The sequence below is a fragment of the Baudoinia panamericana genome, assembly GCF_000338955.1.
Source record: "Baudoinia panamericana UAMH 10762 unplaced genomic scaffold BAUCOscaffold_12, whole genome shotgun sequence".
In the NCBI taxonomy this organism is placed as follows: domain Eukaryota; kingdom Fungi; phylum Ascomycota; class Dothideomycetes; order Mycosphaerellales; family Teratosphaeriaceae; genus Baudoinia; species Baudoinia panamericana.
In genome coordinates this window covers 82,975-108,802 of record NW_006911268.1, presented here as the reverse complement: position 1 = coordinate 108,802, position 25,828 = coordinate 82,975, and the positions used below count along the sequence as shown (strand labels likewise).

Sequence of the window (25,828 nt, the reverse complement as noted above, 5' to 3'; positions counted from 1 at the left end):
CAAGCAGCTCATACGCCTGCCTGCTGTGTAGGGCTGGAAGTGAGGGCAAGCTCGATCGGAATATCACGCTACAACACCTTCACTCCTCAACCGCTCCACCTCACTCCCACTCATCCCCAACATCTCCCCCAGAATCTCCTCCGTATGCTGTCCCAGCGTCGGCGGCGGGGTGCGGATACTCGGCGTGGAGTCGGAAAACTTGACAGGCGGACTCAACAGCTTCACCGGCCCGCAAGACGGATGGTCGATCTCGGTGACCATGTTTCTCGCTTTCGCTACGCGCAAACGTCAGTCATGCACATCACACCCTCAACCATGCTGGCGAGTTGGGATACTGACTATGCTCGTGCTCCAACGTCGCCTTCACATCATTGATAGCCGCATACGGCATCCCGCTCCCCTCCAACACCTCCAACCACTCCTGCGTCGTCTTCGTACTCGTTACCTCCTCCACTAATCTCTCCAGCTCATCCCGGTTCTTCACCCGATCCGCATTCGTCAGGAACCGTGGATCAGAAATCCACTCCTTCTTCCCCAACCGCTCGCACATGACGCCGTACAACCGGTCGTTCCCGCCTCCCAACATGATGTCACCGTCACTGGTTTTGAAACCTTTGTACGGCACAATGGAAGGGTGAGCAGTACCCCAGCGGCCTGAGTCCGGTTTGCCGGAGATGAGGCAGGAGGAGGCTATGTTAGCGAGAGAAGCGATCTGGCAGTCTGCGAGGGAGACGTCGAGGTGCTGGCCGCGACCGGTTTTGGCGCGGGCGAGGAGGGCGGCCATGACGGAGTTGGAGGTGTAGAGGCCGGTTGTCAGGTCGGTGATTGCTACGCCGACCTTGGCGGGAGGGCCGTCACGGTGGCCTGTTATGTGCATTAGGCCCATTTCGCTGTGAAAACTATGAGCTTCGGCTATGACAGCAAGAATAGGGAGAATGACGGTGTGCTTACGCCTCGACCATGACATCGTAGCCGGCGCGATTGCTGTACGGTCCTGTCTGGCCATAGCCGGTGATGCTTGCGTAGATGAGGCCTGGATTGACTTTTGCCACGCTCTGGTAGTCCATGCCGTACTTTTTGAGAGCGCCTGGAAGGTAGTTCTCCACGAGGACATCACAGTCTTTCGCTAGCTTGTGGAGGATCTTGACGCCGGACTTGTGTTGAAAGGATAGGCCTAGGGATTTTTTGTTGCGGTTGACCTAACGAAGGTTACTTAGTGTCGAAAGGTGATCGAAATGGGAGGTCACCTACGGCTAGGAAGTAAGCACTCTCGCCAGAGCCTTGTTTGCCACTCTGTTCGGTATATGAAGCATATGGTGGTCCCCAAGCTCGAGTGTCGTCGCCGCGGGTAGGATGTTCGATCTTGATGATCTCAGCTCTGGTAGTGATCAGCTAGAAACCAGATGCGTTCGTCGACCGGTCGATGCCGTACACATTGCTCGTACCCTAAATCGCCCAGTATCTGCGTGCAATATGGCTACGCTAGTTGTAAGTGAAAAATGCCAACTACGGATCGTTGATCGACGGTACGCACACCAGCGAGCACTCTCGTCATGTCCAGTACTTTGATGCCCGCCAGAGGCAACTTCGATGTGTCTACATTGCCATTGACCGGCGTGGCGAGACATCGTTTCTGTGGGCGTGAGACGGCGTAGACTGCATGCCTCACTACTCGTGAGCTTGCCGTTGTGGTGAACATATCTGCTAAAGGCTTTTAGACGGCTACTCTGTGAAGACTGGCTAAAAGCAACTATGTCTCCATCGATGCCGCATGATCTACGGCCTACGCTTCAGTGGCTTGCAATGTTATGTATGCAGAGAACGCTGTTGTTCAATGCCCTTCCAAATGCTCGGCTCAACCAGCCGACCTCGCTCGCCTCGGTCCTCGGCGCCGCATGATGCAGATCCACTGCACAACCGCACCTCTTCCAATACAACAATCGCCGCACTTCTGCATAGCGACGAGATGTTCACGGGCATCGTTGAAACGATAGGCAGTACGTCGCGCCCAACTCCTCCACCTCCAAGTCCGCCACCGCGCTGACGCCATCATCGACCAGCCGTCTCCCACCTCATCCAGCACGATGACTCCTCCAGCGGCGGCGGAGGCACCTCCCTGACCATCTCCGACTGCGCCGCAATTCTGGACGATTGCCACTTGGGCGACAGCATAAGCATCAACGGCACTTGCCTTACCGTGACCGAATTCGGCAAGAATGAGTTCAAGGTCGGCGTTTCGCCTGAAACGCTGCGGAGAACGAATCTCGGCTCGCTGAAGGAGGGTAGTCGAGTCAACCTCGAGCGAGCCGTGAGCGCCAGTACGCGCATGGGCGGGCACTTCGTACAGGGTCATGTGGACACTATCGCCACGATCGCGGAGACTAGAGAGGATGGGAACGCGATTACGTTCCGGTTGCAGCCGAGGGAGAAGGCCGTGCTGCGTTATATCGTGGAGAAAGGATATGTCACGCTAGATGGGGCTTCCTTGACCGTGACGGCGGTGAATGATGATGAGGAGGGGTGGTGGGAGGTGATGCTTATTGCGTATACGCAGGAGAAGGTGGTGATGGGCAAGAAGCGGAAGGGTGAGGATGTCAATGTGGAGGTGGATATGGTGGGGAAGTATGTTGAGAAGAGTGTGGCGGCGTACTTTGAGGGGAGTCAGGGTAGTGGTGGCGCGATGCTGGAGAAGATGGTGCAGAGGCTGGTCGACGAGCGGTTACAAGCAAAAGGCACATGAAGGGTTCGTCGCCTACTTTCTGATACAACCTAATGGCCGTACCAAATCTGATTCGTTGAATGTGCTCTATAACCAGCAGTGCCAGTATTGCTTCGTGGAAAGAAGTTGCCACTTGGTCAAGCACATGTTACCACAACCCACAACCAATTGAAACCGACCTCCTTCTTTACGCTTCCTTTTCTACACTGATGTATCACTACACAAGCATTGTTACACTGCTCAAAGCAAACGCTGTCGTATTGTACAGGGGTATCACGTCAGCCCGCCAAACGCTCATGAAACGCCCGCTAATGCTTCCACTCATAATCCACGCTCCTTAAGCAAGTACATTGGCGTCGCTGTATTTGGCCGTTCGTGCAAGGATCAGCCAGATTCCCCCTTTACAGATGCACCTCAGGTGCCCGTTAAAAGTACAAATCAGAACAAAATATCCAAAATGAAAAGTAGACGTCGACACGTTAAGGTTCGTGCCGTCGTAGGCTTCGAGCCGTTAGTCGTCATCCTCGCTGTCAGAGGAGAAATAAGAGTACAGCTGCGGATCTTCGGTTACGATGCCCTGTCGCTCGTCATGTGCTCGCTGGAAGTAACTCATGAAGCCCTCTTTGAACACCATGCCGCGTCGCTTCTCCCGTCGCCGCGATAGCTTGTCATATATTTGCTGTTCGTCGTGTGCCGGTGCTGTTGGCTCCTCTAACTGTCGTGGTTGATGTTGGGACGCCTTGTGCATGTCATATTTACCGAAGCTGCCCAAGATAGTATCCCGCACGCCCGCCATTCGGATGATCTCGGGTGCTGGGGAAGTCATAGTGGTTTGTGCCATCATTAAGCCGAGTCCAGACATTCCCGATGGCTGTAGCATATTGATTGTGCTTGGATCGTCAGTCGTCATTGGCGAGGCGGTAGGCGGCGTTATTGTATGCTGAACAACTGCAGGAATTGAGATTTTGGGCACGCCGGCACTGCCCACGCCCTTGCGAACGGTCAGCATCTCGATTCCCGGTTCGCTTGAGACATGTAACTCGTCGTCAGGTATGCTGGGTAGTGGTATAGCTGCACGTTCTGTTCTTTTGCCAACATTAAGAACCGTACCCAACAGCTTCTTCGCTTTCTCCTTGGGTGTCTCCGAAAGCTCTTCCGGGGCCAAGGGTGCGGTGGTGTTCAGTTCGGGCGCCAGCTCCGCACGCTCGTTCTCTGGGCCGAAGAGCGCAACAAGGGTGGCGTCGCTGATGGAGGCCGATGCATCCGATGCCGAAGCTAGTAGCTGTGTGATAGGTCTCGCATGCTGCGGCGAGCGCTGCTCTTGTTGCATCGCTCGGTGCTGATACGCAATCCTTGTAGGGGTGTACCTCCTTCGATGATCTGCTGTAGCGCGTGCGTCTCCCTCCGCATGGGTGACGCTGCCCAACGAGGGAGGTCTCTTGGCATTAGTGGGAAAGTACACCGCGCCAAGAGGTGTGGATATGGCTCCCATCGGAGCTGGTTGGTAGCGAGCGGGCCCATGCTCGCTGTCCTGTAAAGGTGGCGAAGAGCCGTGACGAGCATACTCGTGATCCATCTCATCCATAACCCACTTGAACGCACCTGTGGTCTCCGGAGGCGTTTGAATGTCTCCAGAAATGCTGGTGTCATTATGCAGCGGAGCATGTGGAGGCTTCGAGGGGACGCCATGGTTTGCATTCGTTCCGTGCCATAGTTGCGTTCGTGACCTAGCGCCGGGATCTTGGCGTTGATGGTTCGACATCATGCCTTGTGAATGATTTACTTCGTCAGGAGTATAAGAGGCTATCGACGCTGACGGGAGAGCTCCATTGTTGTTAGTGGCTGGTGCGGAGTAATAGCCATCCGAAATGGAGAAGTCGGAAAACTCTGGACGATTGTTTGAGTTGGATCCTTGGACAAGCTTGCCGAGAGTACCATACGGCACGTCTTCGGTCCGCTCATACTGCTTCACGGTAACATCAGAAGGCGCAGCAGGAGTACACCGCCGTGGTCGGTCACAGCCACCGGGTACCCTGGCCTTGGCGGGCAGTCCCTTCGCCTCGAGTGGCCGCATTAACGGCGAGCCTTCGCTTACTCCTCGGGTCATGTGAGGGTGAGTGGACACACGAGCAGGTTGCTGAGTCTGCAATACGTGGTCCAGCGCGAGTAGCGGAGTCAGCACTGTGTCCAGAAACTCTGGTATACTGGTGAAGCCAAGAGAGGTTAGGGCCTTTTCAGTCTCTGGAGTTGATATGAGCGCATCCAATCCGTAAACCAGAGCGGCGCGCTGCCGTGCAGCCTCGTCAGCAACAACAAGACCCCACTCCAATCGATCAGCCATCTCCATGGCAGTCAGCGGATCAATGGGAAGGCGTGTGACATTCGTCCAGGCATTGCTTGGGAGATTGTGGTCGTTGCACCATTGCACAACGGCCTTATGCATGCCGGAGTGCTTCTCACCAGGATCCATGCCTTCCTGTAACAAGGTACGAAGCCTCTGCCGATGATCGCACACTTTCAGCGTGGCGCGTAAAGCGCGGCATTCACTGCCAATACACCACCGTACGTACTCCGAAGCTTTCGAGAAGATTCTGTCATTGAAGCAACTGGTGAACCGGGTCTTGCAAGGTAAGTTCAGTTGGTTGACTGAGCAGGCTGGTTGATGATGTTCCTTATTGTGGAGCATCGCTTGTCGAGGATTTGGGGAGAGGTAGTAGCAGCCAGAGCACTCGAAGAGAACCAAGCGGGTTGCGAGAGCCGGATCCTTGGAAGGGGGTGAACTATTGCCGAGGGATCGACAGGTCTGCAGATGTTTTTCCAAGGTGCCCGAATCTGATCGCGACAGGCTATTGCCGCAACGCTCACAGGCGTACTCATGGTAGACTTTCGGGGGGCGCTGTAGCTTGGAAGAGGACTGTGCGTGTGCTTGCGGATGAGATGGATGGTATGGTAGCGGAGCGTTCGGAGCCAAGGCGACCGCTGTGTACGGCGGATAGTAGGCTGGCGAGCCAGCAGGCTGAGAGTAGCTGGATAGCTGCGAGTCGCACCTGCCATAACGAGATGAAGCAAGTGAGGATGAGCGACTTGGCGAAGCGATGAAGTTTGGTCGCTCATGATAACTTGTGGCGCTGGAAGCTAGAGACCCTCTCCCATCGACCGCCGGAGAGCTTAGGTACCAGCTCTGGTAGCTGCTGGCATCCGAGTAGGAGCCTGGGGAGACTGTGCGGCGATGTTAGGGTGTCTGTATGTAAAGCAGCCAGCATCGTTCGTAAGCTTACCGGATGCCGACTCCATTGTCTTGTAGTCTGGTAACACCAGGCAAGTTACATCCGCCACATATGTCCGGAGAGGTGCATCTTAGTGCCACCGGTGAGCACTGGACACCTGTTCCACAGCATAGTCAAGCAGTAGCTGGGAGTTCGATGCTTGCACGCTACAGAACACGAGTCCATAGAGAGTGCCTGATAAGCAATGCATGCGAGACTCCTAACTTCCACAGATGTACCTCATGATGAGAAAGTAGGTGCAGCATGCCAGCCACACCGGTGACGCTGCTGACGCAACAGTGGTCGCCTGCACGGAAGAGTAGCATTAAGTACTAGGCTGATGTGGTGGCATTGGAAGGCGACGGTCGACAAGGATCACCCCGGTCAGAAACCTTGCGTGTACGCCTTACGGTTCCTACCGAGGATTCAGACTGCCAGTGCTTGAATCGCTCCAACGTTCTAGCGCAGGTACAGACGGCCGTTAGGGCGATCCAGGTTCCGGGCCGGCGATGGCCACGCGACGAATGAAACATCCGCCGCGCATTCACTTCGTCAGAGCTAGCCCCTTTAGCCTTGCTGATCGTTCGCCGAGACTCAGGGCGGTGTGTTAAAGGGAACGTACATGCAAACACTCACGCTCCCTCTTTGAACCGAAGAGTACAGGCGCTCTTTCCCGCCCTGGACACGTAGCCACTCAATGTTGAGCTTGGGAATCGAAGCATGGATGCGCCACGGTTACGCATTTCCCGGACAGCCTCCGTTCACAAGAGACTGATCCCGAGCCGGCAGGCATCAAGTCTAACAAAGTATAAGGCTGCGTGCTGGCTGCGATGCTGCGCTCTTGATCGCTACGCATGCTTCGGCTTTATCTCCGTAATACTCTGCAGGTGGCATTTCTAAGACATTGTATCTACACAATGCATCCTTTGCTCTTCTATGCAGCCATCCTGCGCCGACCGCAGCGCTTGTTACAGTTGGTGTAGCATGGCACAATACTGCCACCGCCCGCTGGAACTGCACTGCCTCCAGGTCACGGATCGTCACGGCGACCAGTCTTCAACCGACGGCAGCTTCTTCTATTAGACACAGCGCAATGTATCCCGGTCCGCGGTGACGTCTACAGTCCCGTGCGAAGTGCCCAGAGACTGCCTAATCACAAGAGCAAGTTATCACTTCGATGGACCCACATGTAGTCCGACCGGAACGGGGACAATAATACTATTGAGTTTCTCCAGTCCCATATGCGATTCAGCGTGCCAACACAAGCGAGCATACCAATATCGACCAAAGCACCAGCGACAAACTTTCCACAAGCACGCTCCCTTCAAGCTCGAACCACTCCCGACACCATGCCTAACCAGCCCTTTGTTGCAGCGAGAATTGCCACTGCCGTGCCTACAACAGTATACTTACCTACCTGGTACGACCCTTCGCATGTCACAACCGGCTCCGACTTGATTACAGAGCCCAATGTCACCTCCGCCCGAAACAGCACTAGTACCTCTGCTCTTCAAGTACGAGCCGATAGCCAAGGCGCCGACGCCTCTACCATCATACAATCCGTAAGCAACCGCTTCGACATCACTTTGAATGTTGTCAAGGTTGTCATGTACATTTGTTAACTGACCAAGCTCGCTGAGATTGTAAGTGCTCTTCGCTCCAGGCGGGCAGAAAATCTAAAAGCTGCAAGGTCCTCGCTACTCTGGATAATATGTGCCTCGAGGTATAACGCTTGAGCCGCCTCGCGGCGTCGGATTGGACTATGTCGTTGGCTCGATGACACTAAAGCGATGGGTTAGGAAACTTATGACGATGAGTAAGGGTAGCGGTGAAGCGTCCGACAACATGGTGCAGAGGCTGGTCGAGGAGCGGTTACCGGCGACAGCGACATAATTGACTTGTCTACAACTTCTGACGCATTCTCATAAACTCGACTGCTACCTGTAAGCTATGTATATAGACGAACACGGCTTTCGCACAAACCATTCTTCCTTAACCGAGTAGCATACAACATCCGAAGGTGAAACCGCGTGCAAAGGAACGCTTACGACGCAAAGGAGGGGTATCTACCAAAGAGCCAAACCAACGCCACATGCCCGAACCGTGGAGTTTGTATGTCGCACATGGTCCTTTGCTGCTGACATCGCCAACCCCGTGCTAAAACAGTAATCGAGATCGTACGGTAACATTTCACTTCACAACAAAGGAGAGCCATCGCTCGCTCACCACTTGATGGAGCGGCCATGAGGATTGAGTTCATGAGAAGCATAGAGCAACCATTGGGGAGTCGTGCGGTCGTGAAGAAGAGTCGCATCACTTGTAAGTGTCATTGCAAGAAGATCAAAAGGAGGTCGGCTCATCTTGTTCCTGGTGTTCGTGTTCGTGGTCGTGTTCGTGTTGCTTGCCTTCCACTGCATACTGGACGAAAGCTGCGTCAGAGGCGTGGAAGACCCTGCCTTGACGTCTTTGACATGTGCTCTGTTTCTGCTGCTGTTGCTGTGTATGACACTTCTCTGCGTCTGTCGTCTGGGCTTCACCGCTCGAAGGCTTGGCTTGCTGGCCTGCAAGAACGATATTGCGAGGCACAAGAGTAAGGATTCCGGTGATCCGGACGTACTCCGGATCATGGATCGGGATGCCGGCTTCTTTCATTTGGACGCGCCTCTTCTGCATATCGAGTACGCTGCGTGCGGTGACTCCAGCCGGTAAGTAGTGATTAGCTGGGGTCATCGAACCGGGTATCATCAAAGAAGGGAGGTGGTCTTGCAACTCGGTCTCGGTTGGATGCTCGTCAACATGCGTGAACACGCCTGGAAGCCTGATACGTGCAATTCGGGTCAAAGTCGTGGGAGGCAGGTCGGGGCTAACAGCAGGCGGGTTGGTGTAGCCAGCATCACATTCTTCGTTGATGGCGCTGCTTGAGAGGCAGGCCCGAGTGCCGTCGACTATCTTCGCACGTGGGTCGATCAAGCTGCCAAGTGCCTTTTTAACCTTCTGAATTGGCGTTTTTGGGCGGTCAGCAATGCCTATGCGACTTGACGAGGCAGCAAATGGAGGCGGTAACGGCTGGGTGACATGGAATTGCGCAGGCAGCGCTTCATTATCCAGAATAGCTGGTTCCGTGCAGGACTGCGGAGGGGCCAGTGAGCCATCGGCCGAGAGCAAAGCGGAACTGGGACCACTGCACAAGGGGCGAGCATCTCCGTAACGGACCTCGACTCCAACGCTTTGGCTTGTTGCAATTGAGATTGGTTCAGTTGCAAAGCTAGGCGCTGCGCACTAATCTTCGGTGGCGTGATCTTGCGGCGACGCTCCCGCACGGGACGAGCTTGGTCATCTGGGTGGATAGCACTGTGAAAAGAGGGTGGTCGTTTCTGATTGCTGATCAATCGGCTTGTGGATGCTTGTGATAGGTCCCAATGCTGATCAGTCCTGTCGAGGTACGGTCGGAGGGCGGCCGTGGCGTGACCAGGTCCTTCTCCTCCGGCGATCCGATCTATTGCCCACCTGAACGCGCCAAGTGTTCCTGGTGCCTTGATAATTACGCCGGGATGCTTCTCGGAGGAAATAGTGGTCGTTGGGGGAACGTGTTGAGTCAGCAACTGTTCTGAGGCGGCATAGGCCTGCCTAGGCATATCCGCCTGGGAAGGAACAATGCAGTGTACACTTTGAAGAGGCAGGCCAGTAGACGTGGATGTGGTCAGAGACCTGTTCGTGGCCTCTCGGAAGTCATATTCTGCAGGTGCAGGGCTCTGGAGAACGTTGCGAACTTCGGAGCCGCTCCCGAAGCCTGACGGAGTGTGGGAATCTGCCACCGCCGGTGCTGTGCCAGTCGGCGGCCCAGTACGGTCAAGTTGAAGCAAAGGCATGAGAGCGGCGTCCAGCATTTCGGTAAGGGTTGAGAATCCCAGAATGCGAAGCGCTCTCTGCGTTTGTAAGCAGGAGACAACGGAATCTATCCCAGTCTTATCAAGGACTAATTGGCGCTGGCCTTCGGTGTCAGCGACTAGTCCCCATTCTAGCTTGTCTGCCAATGTTTGAGCGGATGTTGAGTGGCGAACTGTGATTGCCCCTCCCCAAGCTATAATGGGAAGTTCTGTGATGCGCTGCCAAGAGTCGGTTGGGATACGGTGATCTTGGCACTACTGCAGCACGGCTTTGAAGACACCGGTATGGTTGTCGCCCATTGGATCTCTATCCCTACCGTCCTGCAGCAAGGTGCGAAGCCTGAGGCGGTGGTCACAGTGGGTCACTTCGCAAACGTCGGACGCCAAGCGCACGTTGCGACATTCCTTCCCAATGCACCACTTCACATACTTGTCGAAGCTGTCAAAGATGTTGTTGTTAAAGCAGCTGGCAAAGCGCCGCTTGCCAGGTAAGTCGAGCTTGAGGTACGGAGCGGAGCTATTATGAGCATTTTGGTTGTGAAGTATAGCCTGCCGATGATTTGGCAACAATCTGAAGCAGACAGAGCACTCATAGGCAAGCAAGCCTCGGCCCAGACAGGTGCATGTCGTCAGGTGTTCGGTGTATGCGGCTGTGGTCGACCTTCCCATTCCCCTACCGCAGTGTTCACAGAGATACTCATGATGAGTTCGCCTACTGCTCGCGACTGAGGATGAGCGACTTGGATTGGACGCTATGCTCAATTGCTCCGTGAAGGAGGTAAGACTGGAGGCCAATGACGCTCGAGGGTCGGAAGAGGGCGACTGCCGGCCGTAGCTGCCAGCGCTGGAATACGAGTCTCGGAAATGATCTTCGCCGTATCAGCAGGTACTTTGGTATGGTGGGAAGGGTAGACTACAGGCTGTGTCCATCGCGCAGCCGGTACGGTGGCGATGGTGGCCAAATAGAAGCGGCGGTGGTAGCAGGAGGTGGCAGGCTTGGACAATGCAAACGCAATCGCTGAAAAGCGGTATTGCTGTACTACTGAATGATTGTATGTAAGCGAGGTGAATGAGGGACTTTCGAACGGAGTGCTACAAGACAGAATGGCAGCAATAACAATTACACGCAGAACAAAATAAGTTCATCGAGCAGAGCGAAGATTGGCAGTCAAGCCATTAACGATGCTTGTACTGTAGTTACGTGAAAGGCTACCCCGCAACGGCCCAGGTCACTTAGAAGCCTTGCGGGAGTCGTTACGCCCTTTGTCGTGTTTCACCCTAGCCGCCCGCAGATTCTGAAACACGTAGCGTCTATGGCTGATGCTCCGCACTAATAGAGCGCCTGCGCTGTTTGTGCAGACAGTGACGAGCATTGCGAAGCAACGTACGCGTTGGCGCTGACAGAGTCTGGGACTGTTTGGTCGTCCATGAGCGCTGCCGTCTGCGGTGCCGTGGAAGAGACAGCGAGAAGTTGCGAGCCACATAATACCAAGCGTATGACTGCGCTTGCTGTGGAAGTCCGAGCCTGCGAGGCACTTGGTGACTGTGGCGCGTCGTTAACAACAGTTGCCTCTCGAGCTTTTCATATGGCAGAGTCGACCCACGCTGCGACCGACGCTCTCCGCCGACAGGCTAATGCAGGTACTGCCGAGTCGCGTGGCCCACTACGGTGAACCACGTCAGGTCGCAGCTGTCGGCGGTCCAATCAACGGCTCGGAGGTACCTGTGGTTGGATAGCAAGCACTGACATGGACTTTATGAAATCCACCGCGTCTTGAACAGGTGATGTCTCCGTCGCGCGCAAATCGGACAGATAGTGCATTTCACCCCTCCCATCTAACAGGACCGAAGAAGGGTGTATATGAAGGCTCTACTTCCTGAGCAGTTCGCCTTTGGCTTCATGACAAAACGTCCCACACTTCTTTCATGCGGTTCCTTGCTGCATAACTCATTGAATATCACACTCGTTTATCCATTACCCTTTACCAAACAGCATGCATATGACCGTACTCGGCATCGCCGCGGCGCTGGCAACGTCCTCTCACGCCAGCACTGCATCCCATCTCGCTTTGCCGACCCAAACGAGCGCCTTTACGCTGACGGTGGGCATCGAGGCCTGCGCCGATCGCAACTGGAACGCATCGAGGCTGTCTCGAAGCAGTGCTTTCCAGACGCTCACCGTCGCTCGGTCATCACCAGACAACCTCGAGTATGTGGCCGTAGACACGGCCACGAACATTCATTCCTATGCAACGAGCGTAGTAAGACATGAAACAACGACGACTTCAACTGCGAGTGCTTCAAGACATCACCGAGCTACAGAATGGCTGACTTGCAAGCAGCTCGATTGCGTTCGAACTATCACCACCAGCGCCAGCATTACGGACAGCATCGCTTGGCCAACTACCCTTGCTGGCAGCCCAACCATGACTACCTTGTCCACGGCTACAACACGATCGACGCTCGCTCATCGTGAATCGTCAGTGCTCTCAAGTCAAGTCGCCAGTCCAATCATTAGCGAGCTCGAGCCAGGCAGGTCTATCACCACGGCCCATGCCCCTAACCCCACCGTGCCCACCGACGCACCGCAGATGACGACGGTCACTCTTACTACAAATGTTGGCAACACCTACACCATTAGCACCAACTCGTTTGATTTGGTCCAATCCACAAGCACGGAAAACAGCCTTGCTACCCCCCCTCCCACCATCATCAACCTGATGCTCACCATCACGGTGACCGCGCCCACGCTCACGCAAGCGAACCTTATGTGCGCCTGTCCGCACATCATCTCAGGCTGCATCACCGCAGCCGTACCTACCGACACCGGAAGCAGCTCTAACCCATCGGGTGTCTTGAACAACGTGAACAAGATGGAGCTCAACATCCTCGATCACATTGAAGCGTTTGGTCACGCCCTCCACATCCTACTCGACGCTGTGAAGATCTACTGCGATGTACGCCAGCTCATCCGACTGGCCGAGATTGCTGGCATTCTTCGCCCAAACAACGATCGACAAGCCCGAGTGTAGATCCCTACGCTGCTCACACCTGCTGGTGCGGACAAGACTTACAGCCTCACCCTATCGGGGTACAACACATTCTGCACGGGCTTACGGATGATGACGAATCATGCTCATGTTGTTGGCACGCAGCGTGTGAATTTGGACCGGTCTTCGCTTCGAATTACGGGACGTTACGTGTTCTTCTTCTTCTTCTAATTCAGTACTTTAGATAGCAGCATGATGATTTTGCCCGACACTCCTATTGCCTATTGCACGGTCGCGAAGCTGTGCAAGTACTGCTCCACAAAAAGCAACTGCCATCTGGTTAAGTACGCCTTAGTAGAGCTATTCGAACGACTCCGCCCCCTTGTTTACGCTCCTACTGCTAACGTTGATGTGTGTTCACAGATAATTACAGGCAAGAATTATATAGTTAAATTGTCTACGATACCTTCTCCACCCGACATAGGTTGTCTCTACTTCACTAAAAGCCACCAATGGCGTACTGTGCGTTCGTCGCAAGGGAATGCACCTGCATAAGGCGTGGCAACGCGATTGATACGGTAGACATATATCTTTCGAACTTTCTGCGTGAGAGACACTATTCTCTGTTGTCACAGTACAAAGCGGAAGGTCATCGCTCTATTATCCGGTCCACTCAAAACACTCCACCAACGCCTCGCTAACATTGTGCATCATTCACAAAAGTGCGCGTCTCAACCGTGAGGTCTCTGCTCACCAGGTAGGCATAACTAATAAGCATGGAGTCAGGCGAGCCAGTCGCCGACAATGAGGGTGGAAGCCAGCGTTCGGTAAAGTGACAATAAATTCGCCCCTCGTGGTTGTTCCCGAACCACCGATCATCATGAGGTCAGCTCACTCAGTGGCGGTTCAATAATAACAGCGGCGTCCTGCGCCTGCCCGTTCAGTGCCTGCTGGACGGATTCGGCGGCAGAAGGGTCAAAGAACCTGCCTTGCCGCTTCTGCTTCTGCCGTCTCTCCTCTACCACTTCGTGAGACTCTGCCACCGGTACCTGCGGTGTCAGCTGCTCGCGAAGCCGTTGTTGCTGCCGCCAGTGTTCAATATTGTAAGCGAAGGTTGTAAGGATGCTGGTGATGCGCATGAGTTCGAGATTGGTGCTTACGACGCCGGCGGCGATCAGCTCTCGGCGCGTCCTTTGCATTCTTGGGATGTCGTTCTTGTCCACTCCAGGCGGGAGTAAGCGATCGACTATTTCAGACCACTCGGCGAAGGTCAAAGAGGGAACTTGAGGCTCAGGTTGCATCTCAGACGAAAGGCGTAGTTCCGCCTGGACAACATCACCGCCTTGAGAAGAAGAGGCTGCGCAACATGCGCGGTCGGAAATGTTGTTACAAGTCTGTTGGGTTGCATTGGGTTTGATTGGCAAGGACGATGATGCACCAGGCATCAAGATCTCGCCGAAAAGTGCTGTCGGCCTCTGTGGAGGCGCTGCGGATGCATCGGGTGGATAGACATGCGCAGTCTTGGTCTCCACGGCAGAAGTCATGGCTGGTTCATTGCCAGGAGCCTCCGGCTTGGTGACGGCGGGTAGCTCCTCGAAGTGATAGGCATTCGAGACGCCTAGAAATGCACTACGGTTGCGCAATTGGGAGGTGCTGCTTATCGCAAACCCCTGATGCGGATGTGCGAGAGGTCGTGCTGATTCTTCGTCGCCTTGTGTTATTGCTTGATGCTGCGAAAGGTGCAGTCGCGCCATTTCGGGAGGTGTGGTACTTCGTCCGTGGTCCGGAATGGCTCGAGCGAAGCTATCCGGATGATCTTTGCTTGCTAAGGAGGGTGGCCTCTTTGTCTTGCGCTGGGTCATAGCGACATCTGGTTCATATTGTGTCGTGACTATGTGGACTGGTTGCGAGACAGCGCGGTTCGGATCCACATGTTCGTAGACCGTCGACTGGAAAGCTGCGTCTTGGGTAGGGTGGTATAGTTGGTGCTCTTGGCTGGTGTACCAACCGTTGAACACATGAGCGGCAGTGGCATTGTTGCTCTCCACGGTGCGCTCGAATGTGGAGGCGTTGTAAGGTTGCAAGGTGGAAGCCAATATAGCACCTTGGTGAAACGGAGCAACACTCGCAGTACGACGCCACTCGCCACGATGTTCAGCCGAAGGGCCCGCGAATGGCAGAACGTCAGCTTCTGAGACCTGCGCTGATGGTCGTCCAGCCCCCCCAGCAAATAAGGCGGGATACTGCGGCAGCAGTGCATCAATTGGCGCACCATAGTACTCCGTGCTGTTTTGAGCGCATGCTATAAGCGAGACGAAGTCGGTGGCCTTCGGAGTATAGAGCTTAATAAGTGGCGTCAGTATCGTGTCCAGCATCTCTTGGAGAATCTGAAAGCCCAGAGTCTTCAAAGCTCTCGCGGTGTCTGGTGTGGAAATGATTGAGGGCATGCCATACTGTTGGAGGGCTTGCCACTGCTCTTCTTCCGTGGTAACAACCAGTCCCCAATCCAGTTTGTCAGCCAGCGCTTGAGCAGAAGTTGGACGGCCATGCTGAGTCCATCCGGTGACGGGGACTCTGACAATACTCTGCCATGCGTCGAGCTCGAGATCGTGAGCAGTACACCACTCGATAACAGCTCTGTGAACGCCCGTATGCCCACTCACGTCATCTCTGCCTTCCTGCAGTAGAGTCTTGAGCCTGAGACGGTGATCACTTTGCATCGATCGTCGCTTGGCGCGACATTCTTTACCTATGCTCCACTTGACCCACTCGTCAATACTGTAGAAGATCTTGTCTCTGAAACAGCTCGTGAACGCTCTCCTACCAGGAAGGCGAAGCTCCACGATGGCCGGGACACCTTTGTGCGTGGCTTTCCTGTGCTGCGCCGCCTGCGCATGGTTTGGGAAGAGTCGAAAGCAAGCAGAACACTCATAAGCCAATTCACCCTTGCCAAGAGACGGACAGGCTTTAAGATGTTCGCGCAAGGTGAGACTGGCGGACCGCGTGAAAGTTGCTCCGCAATGCTCACATACACATGCTGGAGAGTCCGTCGATAACCCGGGTGACGCTTCCTGGCGCACTCGTGACAGCGGATGCGCTGGATTGAGTGGCAAAGGTGCGATCGGAGCTGGTAGACTCGGTCCGTCCTGCTGACGCAGTGTGGTCGGTGGCGCGCCGGTTGTCAAGCATCTCTCAGTCGATAGCGATCCATATCGCGTTATTGGGAGAGAAGCTACCGAGGAGCAGCGGCTGAGAGGGGGAGTCTGGCACGCAGACTCGCTATATGTTGTAATGCACGAAGCTAAAGAGTCTCGCGGCTGGCTACTAGGCGAGGATGATCGCCAACCGGAGTAGCTGCTTCCACTGGCGTACGATGCTCGGAGATGGTCTGGCCTGCCTTAGCCCAGATATCCTCTTCACCACAAACAGCGAACCCTCAGTATCTCACCTTGAGCGTCCATCGCATTCTGAACCGTGCCGGATCTGCATTACAGGTACGCACCGAAAATATCACCTGCCTTCGCCGGCATCTAGCGTGGCATGGAGTTGATTGAACCGCTGCCCAGCAGCGACAATATGACAAAGGTTGCAGGATGAGCGTGACGAATACAATGAGTGATTAAAAGAGTGAAGAATGTATCTGGATAAGGCTGACGTCGCATCATTGCGCAGAACGCAGCCTCCACGACACGCTCAGAGCTTCTGCAAGTCACGAGACCCCAGGCCCTTGGCTCTGCTGCAGGTACCGCAATGCGGGCAGGGCGTGCGACAGGCTCTCTGACCAAGCAAAAGGCGACAAGGCGATTCCGGAAGCTGATTGGCGTTTTGTTCTCCATCCTCTCCGTTCGGTTCTCTCTCACGCTGCACTAAAACAACACGTTCTCTTTCACGCTGCACTAAAACAACAGATGCCTTCCTCCCTTTCTCCTCAAAAGTACAGGCACTCTGGGTCGAGCGACGAATGTCGAAGATGGACAGCGACACCTGTAGCGGATGAAACTGTGCTCAGTAGAAGTGCAAGCGACCCGGCTGAGTGCTCACTGCAGGTAGGACTCTCCTTGAGTTACTCTCCCTTCTTCCTCCTCTGCAAGACTCGACTTTCCCTTCAGTCTACTCAGGACGTTTGTTTCTCCATACATTGCCGGCAGAACATGCGTTCGCATCTCGTTGACCTTGCGAGCTTCGCGCTGGCCGCATCAGGCACCACAACACGCACCTTGTGGAGCAATTATACCACGGTCCAGATGTATAGTGTCGTCTCACCATCCACACTCACACTGACTACAAGTGACTGGACAAGTAAAGCGTGTTCAGGGCTCGGCAGCCCATCCCAACGGATGGCGACTTTCACGGCAGCGAGCGACCTTCCCGAGGCCAGTCTTGGTACCCGCTTCGATCCCCAACCTCGAAAAAGCACCAATCGCGCCATCACAACGGTAAGGATTCCCTCAGACAATCTCTATCAACGTTAAATGCTGATATGCCCCAGGGTCGCACTCCCAGTTGTTCTGACACATCTACTACATGCTCCACAGCCAATACGTGGCCGGCCGTGTCCAGCAGCAATGGGAGCAGCACCGCAGTGTCTCAACGATTGGGAGTCTCCACAGCCGGTACTGGAGCACCCGACGCCAGCGTCAACCGAAGCCCTGATCCCAAAGAACCAAACAGCGCTCAGGCTACCGCGAGATATACCTTCATTCTCGACATCGCTATCGATCGGAACGTCGGCCTTGGGATTTTAGAGCCATTTGCGTCAGACGGACTGACTCCTCCATCTGCTATACCTACTCCGCCGGCATACAGTATGGCACTCACCGTTACCGTGGCAGTACCCACGCCAACGTCCTCCACTATCCTCTACGGCTGCGCGCCGGTCACCTCCGCCTCTACACGGTCAAGCACTGAACTACCTGATATTTTGGATCGAGTCGGCCAGTGGGAGATCGATATCTACGCCATCTTTGAAGTCGTGCTCAAGGCTTTCGAAATGATCCTAGACCTGGTGAGGATCATCTTGGACATCCGCCAGCTCGTCAAACTAGCTGAGATTGTGGGCATTCTTCGCCCTAGGAGGGTTGAAGTCTAGGGGTTCGAAGGTCATTGCTATTGGGGATGATGCTTGCTATTGCGGCACGACGCCTGATGTTACATTCGCGGAGCTGATGTGTCATATCGCTGGCTTCACGAACAGCTGTGAGGGATCCTGATGCGGACGATGACGAAGTTGGTTGGAGATGTTGTGATATGCGTAGCTTGAACCCAGCCTTTCACTTTTGCGGATGTGTATCCATAGTATATAGATCACAAAGCTCAGTTTATCGAGAGCCTCCCTAACCGACTTTCTTCCGTGATTGAAATTGCTTGGCGGTAATGCCCGGAGTTTTGATATAGCCGCAGACCCTCCATACCTTAGCCGCTGTTGATGGCATCGCATTGAGACCCGTCTCGAGGACATCAGACTTTGAAGCCATGCCTCCATCATCAAGCGTGCGCCTTCTCTGTGCATTTGCTTTTCAAGTCCGCCGCTCCGCTTCTGACACACTGCAGACATAGTCCCTCGCAGATGCTCTCGATTTCCTCAGCGAGCGTCCAGAATTTGGCCGCCTGCACCTCCATCATGGTGCCCGTATGATCGCACGACGGGTTTTCTCTCCATACTGTGCCTACCTTCTTGACTGTTGTAATTAGGGAGGAGATATTCTTTCCCTCTAGATCGAAGCTCGGCGGCCAGTGTCGCACTTGGAAAACAGTACATATGTTGTCGTAGTAGCTTACATCATGGTTGTTGCAAGCCTTTGCGTGCGAGCAATGCGGTGCGCCAAACAGCATAATGTCACGTGCTAGCTTTCTTTGAGCTGCTGTACGCTTCTCTTCCATGGCAACTGATAATGGGTCAGTATTGATGCTGGACGGAGCAACAAGTCGTGACCTACGAAGCGCGGTGACCGGCAGCGCATGCGAGCCATTACTCTTATGCAAGTCAGAGTAGGGTTCATTGCACCTTGTGATCAGGCGCCTGGTTGCTATGGTGAAGGCTCGACCATGATCGAGCATGTATGCTGCAGCGGCGATGTTTCCCAGATGCGCCAAGCCGCCGTAGTGTGAATCCAGGTAGCCGAGCAAAAGTGCTTGCGTGTGAAGGGTGAGAGGCTCAGTGCAAGCATATTTATCGATCACGACTGCGAGCTGATGAATGCGGGCCGACTGTGGGTTCTTGACTAGTCGGGTGATGACCGTTCCAATGGTTTTGTTGTGCAGGAGGTGGCAAATATCCGACATGGCTTCACTGTTGTCTCCTTGGAGCGTGACCTCTTTCGGCTCGTCAGTGGTACCTTCGCTCTGCCCTTCGGCGAAGTGCGGTCCAAGTAAGGCGGCAAATACCGGTGAGGCAGCCCGTAGCACTGCTGAGGACAGCCCTAGCGCGATGTCTGGTGGTCTGCCAATGCGCAAGACGACATCATACTCTTCCGTGACGCGGACAATTGTCAGTCCTGTTTTGGTCGTCGTATCCATGTCGAGCTGTTCCGGCACTCCATTCGTGGCCATGGTTAAATGTCTTCACTGCTTTTATACTGGCGAGCTCGTTGTGTTGCTCGTACGAGCGATGTGAGATGCCCAAAACACTGCGCAACAACACACGCACGGACCGTGAGGACTAGTTCACTTGTGAAACTTATCCCTCGTCAGTGACGCGAGCGAAACACTATGTGTTTACCACCTGAAGGGCTCGCTTCACGCAGACAATGCAGTCTGTTGCCATCGCAATTTCACGCACAACATAGGTCATCCATTCCCACCATTCAGCCCAGCAGTCGCCGCCCGCGGATCGACTTGGTGAAAGTGCGAGAACACGCCATAGCGGTCCTCCTCGTCCACCAACCAGTGCAAATCCTCCGACGCTCTTGGCAGCGTACTCATCAGTCCATAGCCAGGCCGCGGGTAGTTCGGTGGGTGGCCGTCAGGCACAGGAAATTCGACGCGCGGAGCAGGCGGAGCTGCGTACTGAGCGCCTGCACTTGCCTGCTGCGACGCCGCTCTCGGCATATTAGACTGAGTGTAAGATGATGTCGTAGGGTGAGCTTGTGCTGGAGCCGGATGTGCGTGGCCATTGGCCCCTGGCTGTACGCTCGATGTTGAGCGGACGTGGAAGTTGGGCGCGAAAAGTGGCAAATCAGGATGCAGCGTGGTCGCTTTCGTGAGCAGAGTAACGAGCATGCCCTGCGGTAAGCTGGCAAAGTAGCGTTGTCTCTGCAAAATGGTTAGCCAATCCACAACGTCCCGTCTGTGGCCAAGCTCACCTGCTCCACCGAAGCGCCACCCGCAGCAACAAAGTCCGCGATCTCGGATTCGGGCACAGGCAGCACGCGTTCCTGCTCACACTGCTTACAATACCACTCCTTGTCAACCTCGTCAATGACCGACGGGTCGATTGGCGGATGATGACAAAAGCGGTGGTATGGCGTATTGCACCCGTCACAGAACACAATCATATTGCTCGCTGGACTTGTGCCGCGCAGGCATACCTTGCAGACCGCAGATTCAGGGTTACGTCTATAGGTGCGCTTACGCTTGTTGGATGTAATGGGCGAGGGTGCGGGTGGCGGCGGCACAAAACTGCTGGGCTTTTGTATCGAGCGTCCGGACTTTGTCTTAGTAGCCATAGGTGTATAGACCTCGCTGCTGTCGGAGTCGCCATCCTCGCGGTCTTCACGTTTGCGCTTGCCACCTCTGCCGCCTCCGCGGCCACGGCCTCTCGGTCGACCGCGGGTGCTGCCTCGTGATGCTGTGAGTGGTGTCGCTGTGTTGTTGTGCGACTCTGCTTTGACTTCTGCGTCACGTTGCTCGCCCTCATCTAGCTGGCCGGGCGGTTTGGCAGTGGCAGCGTCTGTGTAAGATACATGGGTTGGCACTGAGAGGGTTCCATGCGGCGCGGTGAGCTGCGGTAGCCCGGAGTTTGAGCCGGGTCCCACTCTCTCAGATGCCTCTGGTGTGACCGCCTCCGCTGCATCAGCCGGCGGTGGGTCGGAGAGTCCAGAAGAAGAGGATTGCCCTGCTTCGGCGTTCAAAGCTAGGTGAACGGCATGCGCTGCCATTGGCAAGACCTTGTCGCGCGCAACTGGCTCACATATCGGACTTACAGTCGTGTCACGTCGATCTTGAAGGCGCAGGAATGCATACCAGTGGTCGGGGGACTGGACGATGAAGTCCCATTGAAGTTCGGTTATACGGTCCGAATTGGCAGACGCATCCGAGCTTTTGCCGACGAGCCAGTCATTCGAGGCGGTCTTGAAACAGTCTACTACATACATGTACCATACATGTCAATCCCAGCTGGAGGAAGCATGCTCGACGACATATACAGCAGCCTACATTTCGCTGTCGCGACTGGCTACATAGCCGAAGCTTTCTCGACCATATACTGATGATGCCTGCAACTCCCTTCACGCATGCTGAGTTCGGCAGCCACTTAACTTTTTCCTCCCAGCTTTGCAACAGTCAATGCACAGTCCTAGTTCTACAGCCCCAAGCACTTTAGATGTCATGTCTGATAGCTTCTTTTGCGTGGGGAAACAGTAGGTGCGGCAGCCGCATTGCGAACTACCGCAATCAGGGATATCGTCGCAGATTGGCAGTTCAAGCATGCGCAAGTCCAGGTAAGATCCCACCAGGCTTTCCTTGGTCATGTCGAAAGGGGACAACCCATTGGCATCCATAGTCTCGTGCATTGATGCAACGTAACGCTGTGACTTCGGGCACTTTGGGGCCGACTTGCAAGGGGCTTTCAACAAAGCGCTCATTTCGCGAATGAGCTGCATCTGAGCGCAGAACCGTCGGTTTTCCAGCTCTACTGCTAGACATCAGCTCAAGCACTCGTTCCCGGCTTTGTATGACAACATACACCAGAGATGCTCGGGCACTTGCTGCGTCACGTCAGATTGTCCGAACTGTTTGTATGGTCTGCTGTAACGTTTGACAGCGTCTTGTGTGTACTGCTCGAACAAGTGAGGATGGTCAAGGATGTAACTGGCGTTGATCAAGTCGCCCAATTCCTCGAAGGATCCATGTGTCGCCACACGCTTGGGGAATATGGACTCGAGGGACATCTGAAGTGCGCGAACGCAGTCGTACTTGTCCGCTACGATGGCCAGTCCAAGTAGTTCCTTGCCAGGCAGCGCCGTCTTGGGTACAGCGAAGCGCATGTGAAGGATCTCCAGCATCGTTCGCATGACTTTCGGATCGTCGTCCGGAAGTGCAATATCTTTGAGTGCCGCAATGTCTGCACCCTCTCGGAATGCAGGCCCCAGTAGGGTCGCGAACACCTTTGACACCAGGGCCAGCGGCGCCTTGGAGACCTTGACTCTCACGGCGGTTTCTTCCGGTCCGACGGTCAAGATCACGTCGCCGCCAAGATCGATCAGGGCTACCGGGAGTGAAGGCGGAGGTTGTTGTGGAGATGAGCTCAGGTCAACGAGCGAAGAGGCCCTATGGTGCGTGACTGGCGTTGCGGGAGGGAGCATAGTGATGTGCTCGAAAGCTGAAGAGCGGGCGAGGAGCCTCGCATTCGGGTTAGGTTGCATCTTGTGTCTTCGTGGTCTCTGGACGCACTTGATGATCACGTCAGAGGGAGATGTCAAGGAGATGCGCTGTCGTGGGGTTCAAAGCTGAACGCAGTTGAATGGGAAGGCGCGCTCGGTACAGGCAGCAGCGCTGTTAGCACGCGTTTCTTCCGCGCAACGCAAACGCGCCGCATCTCAGACCATCACCGGACCACAGCCATACGGGCAAGTCAGCACCCAGCGCATGATCACTGGTACTCGTTCTCCTCATACGCCTCGGCCTCGTATCTCCGAAGCGCTTCCTGATATTCCTGTTCGTCACCCTCAACGTCCAGATTCTCATCCGCGAACGCATTCTCATTGTCCCATCCAGCGTACTCCTCATCCAGCTCCTGCTCGGAGCGCATGTCAAACTCCCGATCATCATCTTCCACTTCGTCTTGCTCCTCCTCCACCGCCTCATCGTCTCCCGCGCCCGTCTGGTCTTGTGTGGGTGGCGGCGACAGTGGTTGCCCGCCTTTATCTGCCACAGCAGGACTTCCCACCGCGGCGCCGCGACCCACCGCCTGCTGTGTAGGTTGCGGCGACTGCAAACCGAACGACACAGTCCTTGCCTGCGGCACTGGCGTCGCCGACTCCCTTTCCGCACCAAGCCGCACCGACGATGCCACGCTCCCCGCCCTCTCACGTCCACTCGAGCTCGGCACCTCACTGCTCGCCCGACTCCGACTCGATGCGCTCGCAGGTGAGTTGTTCAGGTTATACACTCGCTTCAAACTGTCGTAGTCCACGTACTTCGAGAAGTTCTTGTCGGCCCGCTTCTCCAGCATGGCCCTGGCGGCGTCTGCGGGCGTCTCAATAGGCGTCTCGGCGTCCTCAAGCACAGAGCGGTCACCAATCCTTGAGTGCTTCTTACGCTGCTTGCCACCTTTACCAGCAGCGCGCTTTTGCTTGGCTTTGTCCGCGGCGGTCTCCTTGGCCAAGCGCTGGAGAAGCTCTTTTTCGTGTTGAGCGCGGAGCCAGTCTTCATTGTGGGCAACCCAGATGCTCTCTTTGATCGCTTGTTCCTCATCACTCAGCTTGCACATCATGATCTCCGGGTCGTTGTCGAGCATAGAGAGATCGTCCTCCACATCGGCGGGTGGTTCAGCCTCTGACGGGCTCGCCGCTGAAGTGACATTCTGCGCCTCTTGGCGCTGGTTGGTCTGCTCACCCTGCCGTGCAAGTTCAGCCTCCGCTGTTCGCTTGGCACGCAAGCCCGCCGCATCTATTTCTTCTTGACTCTTTTCCTTCTCCGCTGCCTCCAATGCGGCTTGGAAGTCGTCGTCATCGATGATCTGCTCAATGGCCTTCTCTATCTCCTGCTCAGTTAACATCTCTTCCTCAGACAACGATACAGCGGGAGTTGGCTGCTTCTTAGGACGGCCCCTGCGCTTCTTCGGCGGCTCCTCGCCGTTAGTCTGCGGTGTTTCTCCCGTGAGCGCAGGGTCGATATTCCGCGGCAGTGCTGGGATGGCAAATCCATCCGAATCGTAGCGCGGCTGTTGCTGAGTTGGTGGCGATGTTGGTTGCGGACCACTAGTACGCTGTCGCTTACGGCGACGATCGTCCTCGCCGCCCGTCTCGGAAGCTTCCGGCGTCAATGAAGGTTCGCGTGAGCTGTGTTCCTCCTCCTCGCCATCGGATAGAACAATGGGTTCTTGGTTCGGAATCTGGCGATCAACAGTGCCTCGTGCCATCGACTCTCGTTCAGCAGTCGCGCGTGCCTCATTATTCTCCTGCCGCTTCCGCTTCTTCTCCTCGAACTTCTCCTTATTGAGCTGAGAGTACATCAGCGCAGGTGGGTCATGCTGACTCTTCATACGCCAACCAGACTCTCGAAACTGATCAACACTTAGTGTCGATGCCTTGGTGCGCCGAAACTCTTCGATACGCTTGGCAATGGTCATGTCCGCAACCTTCGCGACATAGACGACTTCCCTAACCGACCGCCGGAAATTGTTCATGCGGGCTGCGAGGATGATACATGCACCGCAAATCCCGGCAGGGTGGCGACCAGTCACCATCCAGTCACGGTTCATACGCTTGAGAATCTTGACGGCGTCTTCGGCGACATCCCTAGTTCTTGTGCCAAACTCCAGCTTTCGACAATATTTTTGAATAAGTGGCTCGACATCGACCAGCTGCTGGATAGGCAGGTTCTCCTTGTGGTAGCACAGGTCTTTGCACAAATTCTTGTAGACCTCGCCAAGACGGAAGACGTTGATGTGAAAGATGTCCGCAATGTCCATCAGTAATACACTATTCTGCGGGTTCTTCCGGCATGCAGCGAATAAGCAGGCGCCCACCACCTCGTCTGTGCTGCGACCGGAGGTGAAGTTCAAGCGAGCCGCCAAGCCGAACAACCGCTGTGCCTGAATGGAGTAATCGTCCGTGATGTTCAGACGAGGGCAGATCGAGGCCAATGTGCGACGAGCTTTGTTCTCAGCTTCCTGGGTGCTGTTTCGCTCGCCGCCCACTCCGCCGATGCGACGGAATGCTTTTGGGCCAAAGGTACGCGCATGACGGGCGTTTTCGCCAATAAAACCACCCTGGACCGTGGCAGCACCGCGAGCGTCCTCTTCGAAGGTGACATCTGCAACGATATTTACGTCGGCGAGTTGGGTACCGCAGCTGAGACAGATCTTCATGCCATCTTCGTCTTTGATATCCGGATCGTCGCAGCACTTGGCTTGCGGCTGCTTCTGTTGAGGCTTGAACTTTGAGAGACGACCGGCTGGTTGAGTGAGCGTGGCGAGACGCCTTCTTGGCGCCGCAGCTGGAGCTGCCATACTGGTAGCGAGTGACTTCTGGTCTGACTACCAGTGCAAATATTGGTGTTGCTATGATTCAAGCATAGTCGCAAGGAGTGGGCACTTTTCCTCAACCGGACTTCGGAGTTGTACTGTCATCATATGCTCGGGCTGGATCCCACCATTAACAGATGAGTCGGCTGCAGCTATCGCCAATCGAGACGATGTTGCTACTGTGACTGTGTCAGAAGCGAAGTTCAGCCGAAGGAGTGGTCGGAATTTGCAAGAAACGAACGGCGGATTCGGTGGGCTGGCGGAGTGTCGAATTTGAGCTTCGACTCGGCCCCGCAATTTGAGTCAGCCCCGCCTGTGGCACCTGACTGTCACACTGAAACAACCTCACTTTCCGATCAATCGAGGTAATGGCTTGATAATGGGAGTACAATTGGCATAACATCAGATGCGCTATACAGACCCGAGATTCTCTGTACAGGGTATCGTTTCCTCGCAATGCATCGAGCAATGACTTTTCCGACTCCGTCAGCGCCTCAGTCAAGTCCAGTATTCCAGCGCCATGTTCGTAGTTGAAACACGGTATCGGTCAGACTGGGCAT

The 25,828-nt window shown here is 55.0% G+C and overlaps 15 protein-coding genes across 15 annotated transcripts; 6 read left to right on the top strand and 9 right to left on the bottom strand.

Moving 5' to 3' along the window:
* Positions 1-63: 63 nt before the first annotated feature.
* BAUCODRAFT_77579 (uncharacterized protein) lies at positions 64-1,555 on the bottom strand (the record flags this gene model as incomplete). Its single annotated transcript, XM_007681791.1, has 6 exons — positions 64-275; positions 340-890; positions 952-1,199; positions 1,252-1,378; positions 1,446-1,477; positions 1,535-1,555. The coding sequence occupies 6 exons, from the start codon at positions 1,553-1,555 to the stop codon at positions 64-66; spliced, it is 1,191 nt and encodes a 396-aa protein (XP_007679981.1).
* Positions 1,556-1,920: 365 nt separating this feature from the next.
* On the top strand, positions 1,921-3,029 carry BAUCODRAFT_95723 (uncharacterized protein). Its single transcript, XM_007681828.1, has 2 exons — positions 1,921-1,997; positions 2,061-3,029. The coding sequence occupies exons 1-2, from the start codon at positions 1,967-1,969 to the stop codon at positions 2,738-2,740; spliced, it is 711 nt and encodes a 236-aa protein (XP_007680018.1). The 5' UTR covers positions 1,921-1,966; the 3' UTR covers positions 2,741-3,029.
* A 1,510-nt stretch (positions 3,030-4,539) lies between these two features.
* BAUCODRAFT_37489 (uncharacterized protein) lies at positions 4,540-4,939 on the top strand. Its single transcript, XM_007681579.1, has one exon. It carries the CDS (start codon positions 4,588-4,590, stop codon positions 4,828-4,830), a length of 243 nt encoding a protein of 80 aa, XP_007679769.1. The 5' UTR covers positions 4,540-4,587; the 3' UTR covers positions 4,831-4,939.
* Positions 4,940-5,997: 1,058 nt separating this feature from the next.
* On the top strand, positions 5,998-6,298 carry BAUCODRAFT_255248 (uncharacterized protein; the record flags this gene model as incomplete). Its single annotated transcript, XM_007681827.1, has 2 exons — positions 5,998-6,238; positions 6,286-6,298. One exon carries the CDS (start codon positions 6,001-6,003, stop codon positions 6,229-6,231), a length of 231 nt encoding a protein of 76 aa, XP_007680017.1. The 3' UTR covers positions 6,232-6,238; positions 6,286-6,298.
* A 606-nt stretch (positions 6,299-6,904) lies between these two features.
* On the top strand, positions 6,905-7,966 carry BAUCODRAFT_255142 (uncharacterized protein). Its single transcript, XM_007681826.1, has one exon. The coding sequence runs from the start codon at positions 7,227-7,229 to the stop codon at positions 7,605-7,607; it is 381 nt and encodes a 126-aa protein (XP_007680016.1). The 5' UTR covers positions 6,905-7,226; the 3' UTR covers positions 7,608-7,966.
* A 359-nt stretch (positions 7,967-8,325) lies between these two features.
* Positions 8,326-9,872, bottom strand: BAUCODRAFT_151027 (uncharacterized protein; the record flags this gene model as incomplete). Its single annotated transcript, XM_007681825.1, has 2 exons — positions 8,326-9,098; positions 9,173-9,872. 2 exons carry the CDS (start codon positions 9,870-9,872, stop codon positions 8,326-8,328), a joined length of 1,473 nt encoding a protein of 490 aa, XP_007680015.1.
* Positions 9,873-10,302: 430 nt separating this feature from the next.
* Positions 10,303-11,046, bottom strand: BAUCODRAFT_133588 (uncharacterized protein; the record flags this gene model as incomplete). The annotated part of the gene is made up of 2 exons (XM_007681824.1): positions 10,790-11,046; positions 10,303-10,741 (listed from the first exon to the last, which is right to left on the bottom strand). Coding segments are annotated over exons 1-2 (450 nt in total), but the record flags the coding sequence as incomplete, so codon positions are not given.
* A 25-nt stretch (positions 11,047-11,071) lies between these two features.
* Positions 11,072-11,641, bottom strand: BAUCODRAFT_255005 (uncharacterized protein). Its single transcript, XM_007681823.1, has 2 exons — positions 11,477-11,641; positions 11,072-11,415 (listed from the first exon to the last, which is right to left on the bottom strand). Exon 2 carries the CDS (start codon positions 11,354-11,356, stop codon positions 11,102-11,104), a length of 255 nt encoding a protein of 84 aa, XP_007680013.1. The 5' UTR covers positions 11,357-11,415; positions 11,477-11,641; the 3' UTR covers positions 11,072-11,101.
* Positions 11,642-11,738: 97 nt separating this feature from the next.
* On the top strand, positions 11,739-13,100 carry BAUCODRAFT_254997 (uncharacterized protein). Its single transcript, XM_007681822.1, has 2 exons — positions 11,739-12,163; positions 12,215-13,100. Exons 1-2 carry the CDS (start codon positions 11,867-11,869, stop codon positions 12,902-12,904), a joined length of 987 nt encoding a protein of 328 aa, XP_007680012.1. The 5' UTR covers positions 11,739-11,866; the 3' UTR covers positions 12,905-13,100.
* A 236-nt stretch (positions 13,101-13,336) lies between these two features.
* On the bottom strand, positions 13,337-16,586 carry BAUCODRAFT_37485 (uncharacterized protein). The gene is made up of 2 exons (XM_007681578.1): positions 16,311-16,586; positions 13,337-16,250 (listed from the first exon to the last, which is right to left on the bottom strand). Exons 1-2 carry the CDS (start codon positions 16,321-16,323, stop codon positions 13,741-13,743), a joined length of 2,523 nt encoding a protein of 840 aa, XP_007679768.1. The 5' UTR covers positions 16,324-16,586; the 3' UTR covers positions 13,337-13,740.
* A 184-nt stretch (positions 16,587-16,770) lies between these two features.
* On the top strand, positions 16,771-17,951 carry BAUCODRAFT_125579 (uncharacterized protein; the record flags this gene model as incomplete). Its single annotated transcript, XM_007681821.1, has 2 exons — positions 16,771-17,298; positions 17,352-17,951. The coding sequence occupies 2 exons, from the start codon at positions 16,771-16,773 to the stop codon at positions 17,949-17,951; spliced, it is 1,128 nt and encodes a 375-aa protein (XP_007680011.1).
* A 197-nt stretch (positions 17,952-18,148) lies between these two features.
* On the bottom strand, positions 18,149-19,596 carry BAUCODRAFT_254883 (uncharacterized protein). The gene is made up of 2 exons (XM_007681820.1): positions 18,799-19,596; positions 18,149-18,747 (listed from the first exon to the last, which is right to left on the bottom strand). The coding sequence occupies exons 1-2, from the start codon at positions 19,409-19,411 to the stop codon at positions 18,347-18,349; spliced, it is 1,014 nt and encodes a 337-aa protein (XP_007680010.1). The 5' UTR covers positions 19,412-19,596; the 3' UTR covers positions 18,149-18,346.
* Positions 19,597-19,648: 52 nt separating this feature from the next.
* On the bottom strand, positions 19,649-20,958 carry BAUCODRAFT_125577 (uncharacterized protein; the record flags this gene model as incomplete). The annotated part of the gene is made up of 2 exons (XM_007681819.1): positions 19,649-20,113; positions 20,164-20,958. 2 exons carry the CDS (start codon positions 20,956-20,958, stop codon positions 19,649-19,651), a joined length of 1,260 nt encoding a protein of 419 aa, XP_007680009.1.
* A 765-nt stretch (positions 20,959-21,723) lies between these two features.
* BAUCODRAFT_76882 (uncharacterized protein) lies at positions 21,724-22,383 on the bottom strand (the record flags this gene model as incomplete). The annotated part of the gene is made up of 1 exon (XM_007681737.1): positions 21,724-22,383. One exon carries the CDS (start codon positions 22,381-22,383, stop codon positions 21,724-21,726), a length of 660 nt encoding a protein of 219 aa, XP_007679927.1.
* A 287-nt stretch (positions 22,384-22,670) lies between these two features.
* On the bottom strand, positions 22,671-25,253 carry BAUCODRAFT_77565 (uncharacterized protein; the record flags this gene model as incomplete). Its single annotated transcript, XM_007681790.1, has 3 exons — positions 22,671-23,590; positions 23,675-24,044; positions 24,114-25,253. 3 exons carry the CDS (start codon positions 25,251-25,253, stop codon positions 22,671-22,673), a joined length of 2,430 nt encoding a protein of 809 aa, XP_007679980.1.
* Positions 25,254-25,828: the final 575 nt, after the last annotated feature.

Coding starts and splice junctions, on each gene's coding strand:
- BAUCODRAFT_37489 (XM_007681579.1), top strand. CDS start 4,588: ATGGAGAAGTCGGAAAACTCTGGACGATTGTTTGAGTTGGATCCTTGG.
- BAUCODRAFT_95723 (XM_007681828.1), top strand. CDS start 1,967: ATGTTCACGGGCATCGTTGAAACGATAGGCA. Junction 1,998..2,060: donor CATCGTTGAAACGATAGGCA/GTACGTCGCGCC, acceptor ATCATCGACCAG/CCGTCTCCCACCTCATCCAG.
- BAUCODRAFT_254997 (XM_007681822.1), top strand. CDS start 11,867: ATGCATATGACCGTACTCGGCATCGCCGCGGCGCTGGCAACGTCCTCT. Junction 12,164..12,214: donor AAACAACGACGACTTCAACT/GCGAGTGCTTCA, acceptor ACTTGCAAGCAG/CTCGATTGCGTTCGAACTAT.
- BAUCODRAFT_255142 (XM_007681826.1), top strand. CDS start 7,227: ATGCGATTCAGCGTGCCAACACAAGCGAGCATACCAATATCGACCAAA.
- BAUCODRAFT_254883 (XM_007681820.1), bottom strand. CDS start 19,411: ATGGCCACGAATGGAGTGCCGGAACAGCTCGACATGGATACGACGACC. Junction 18,748..18,798: donor GCTGCCGGTCACCGCGCTTC/GTAGGTCACGAC, acceptor ACCCATTATCAG/TTGCCATGGAAGAGAAGCGT.
- BAUCODRAFT_255005 (XM_007681823.1), bottom strand. CDS start 11,356: ATGTGGCTCGCAACTTCTCGCTGTCTCTTCCACGGCACCGCAGACGGC.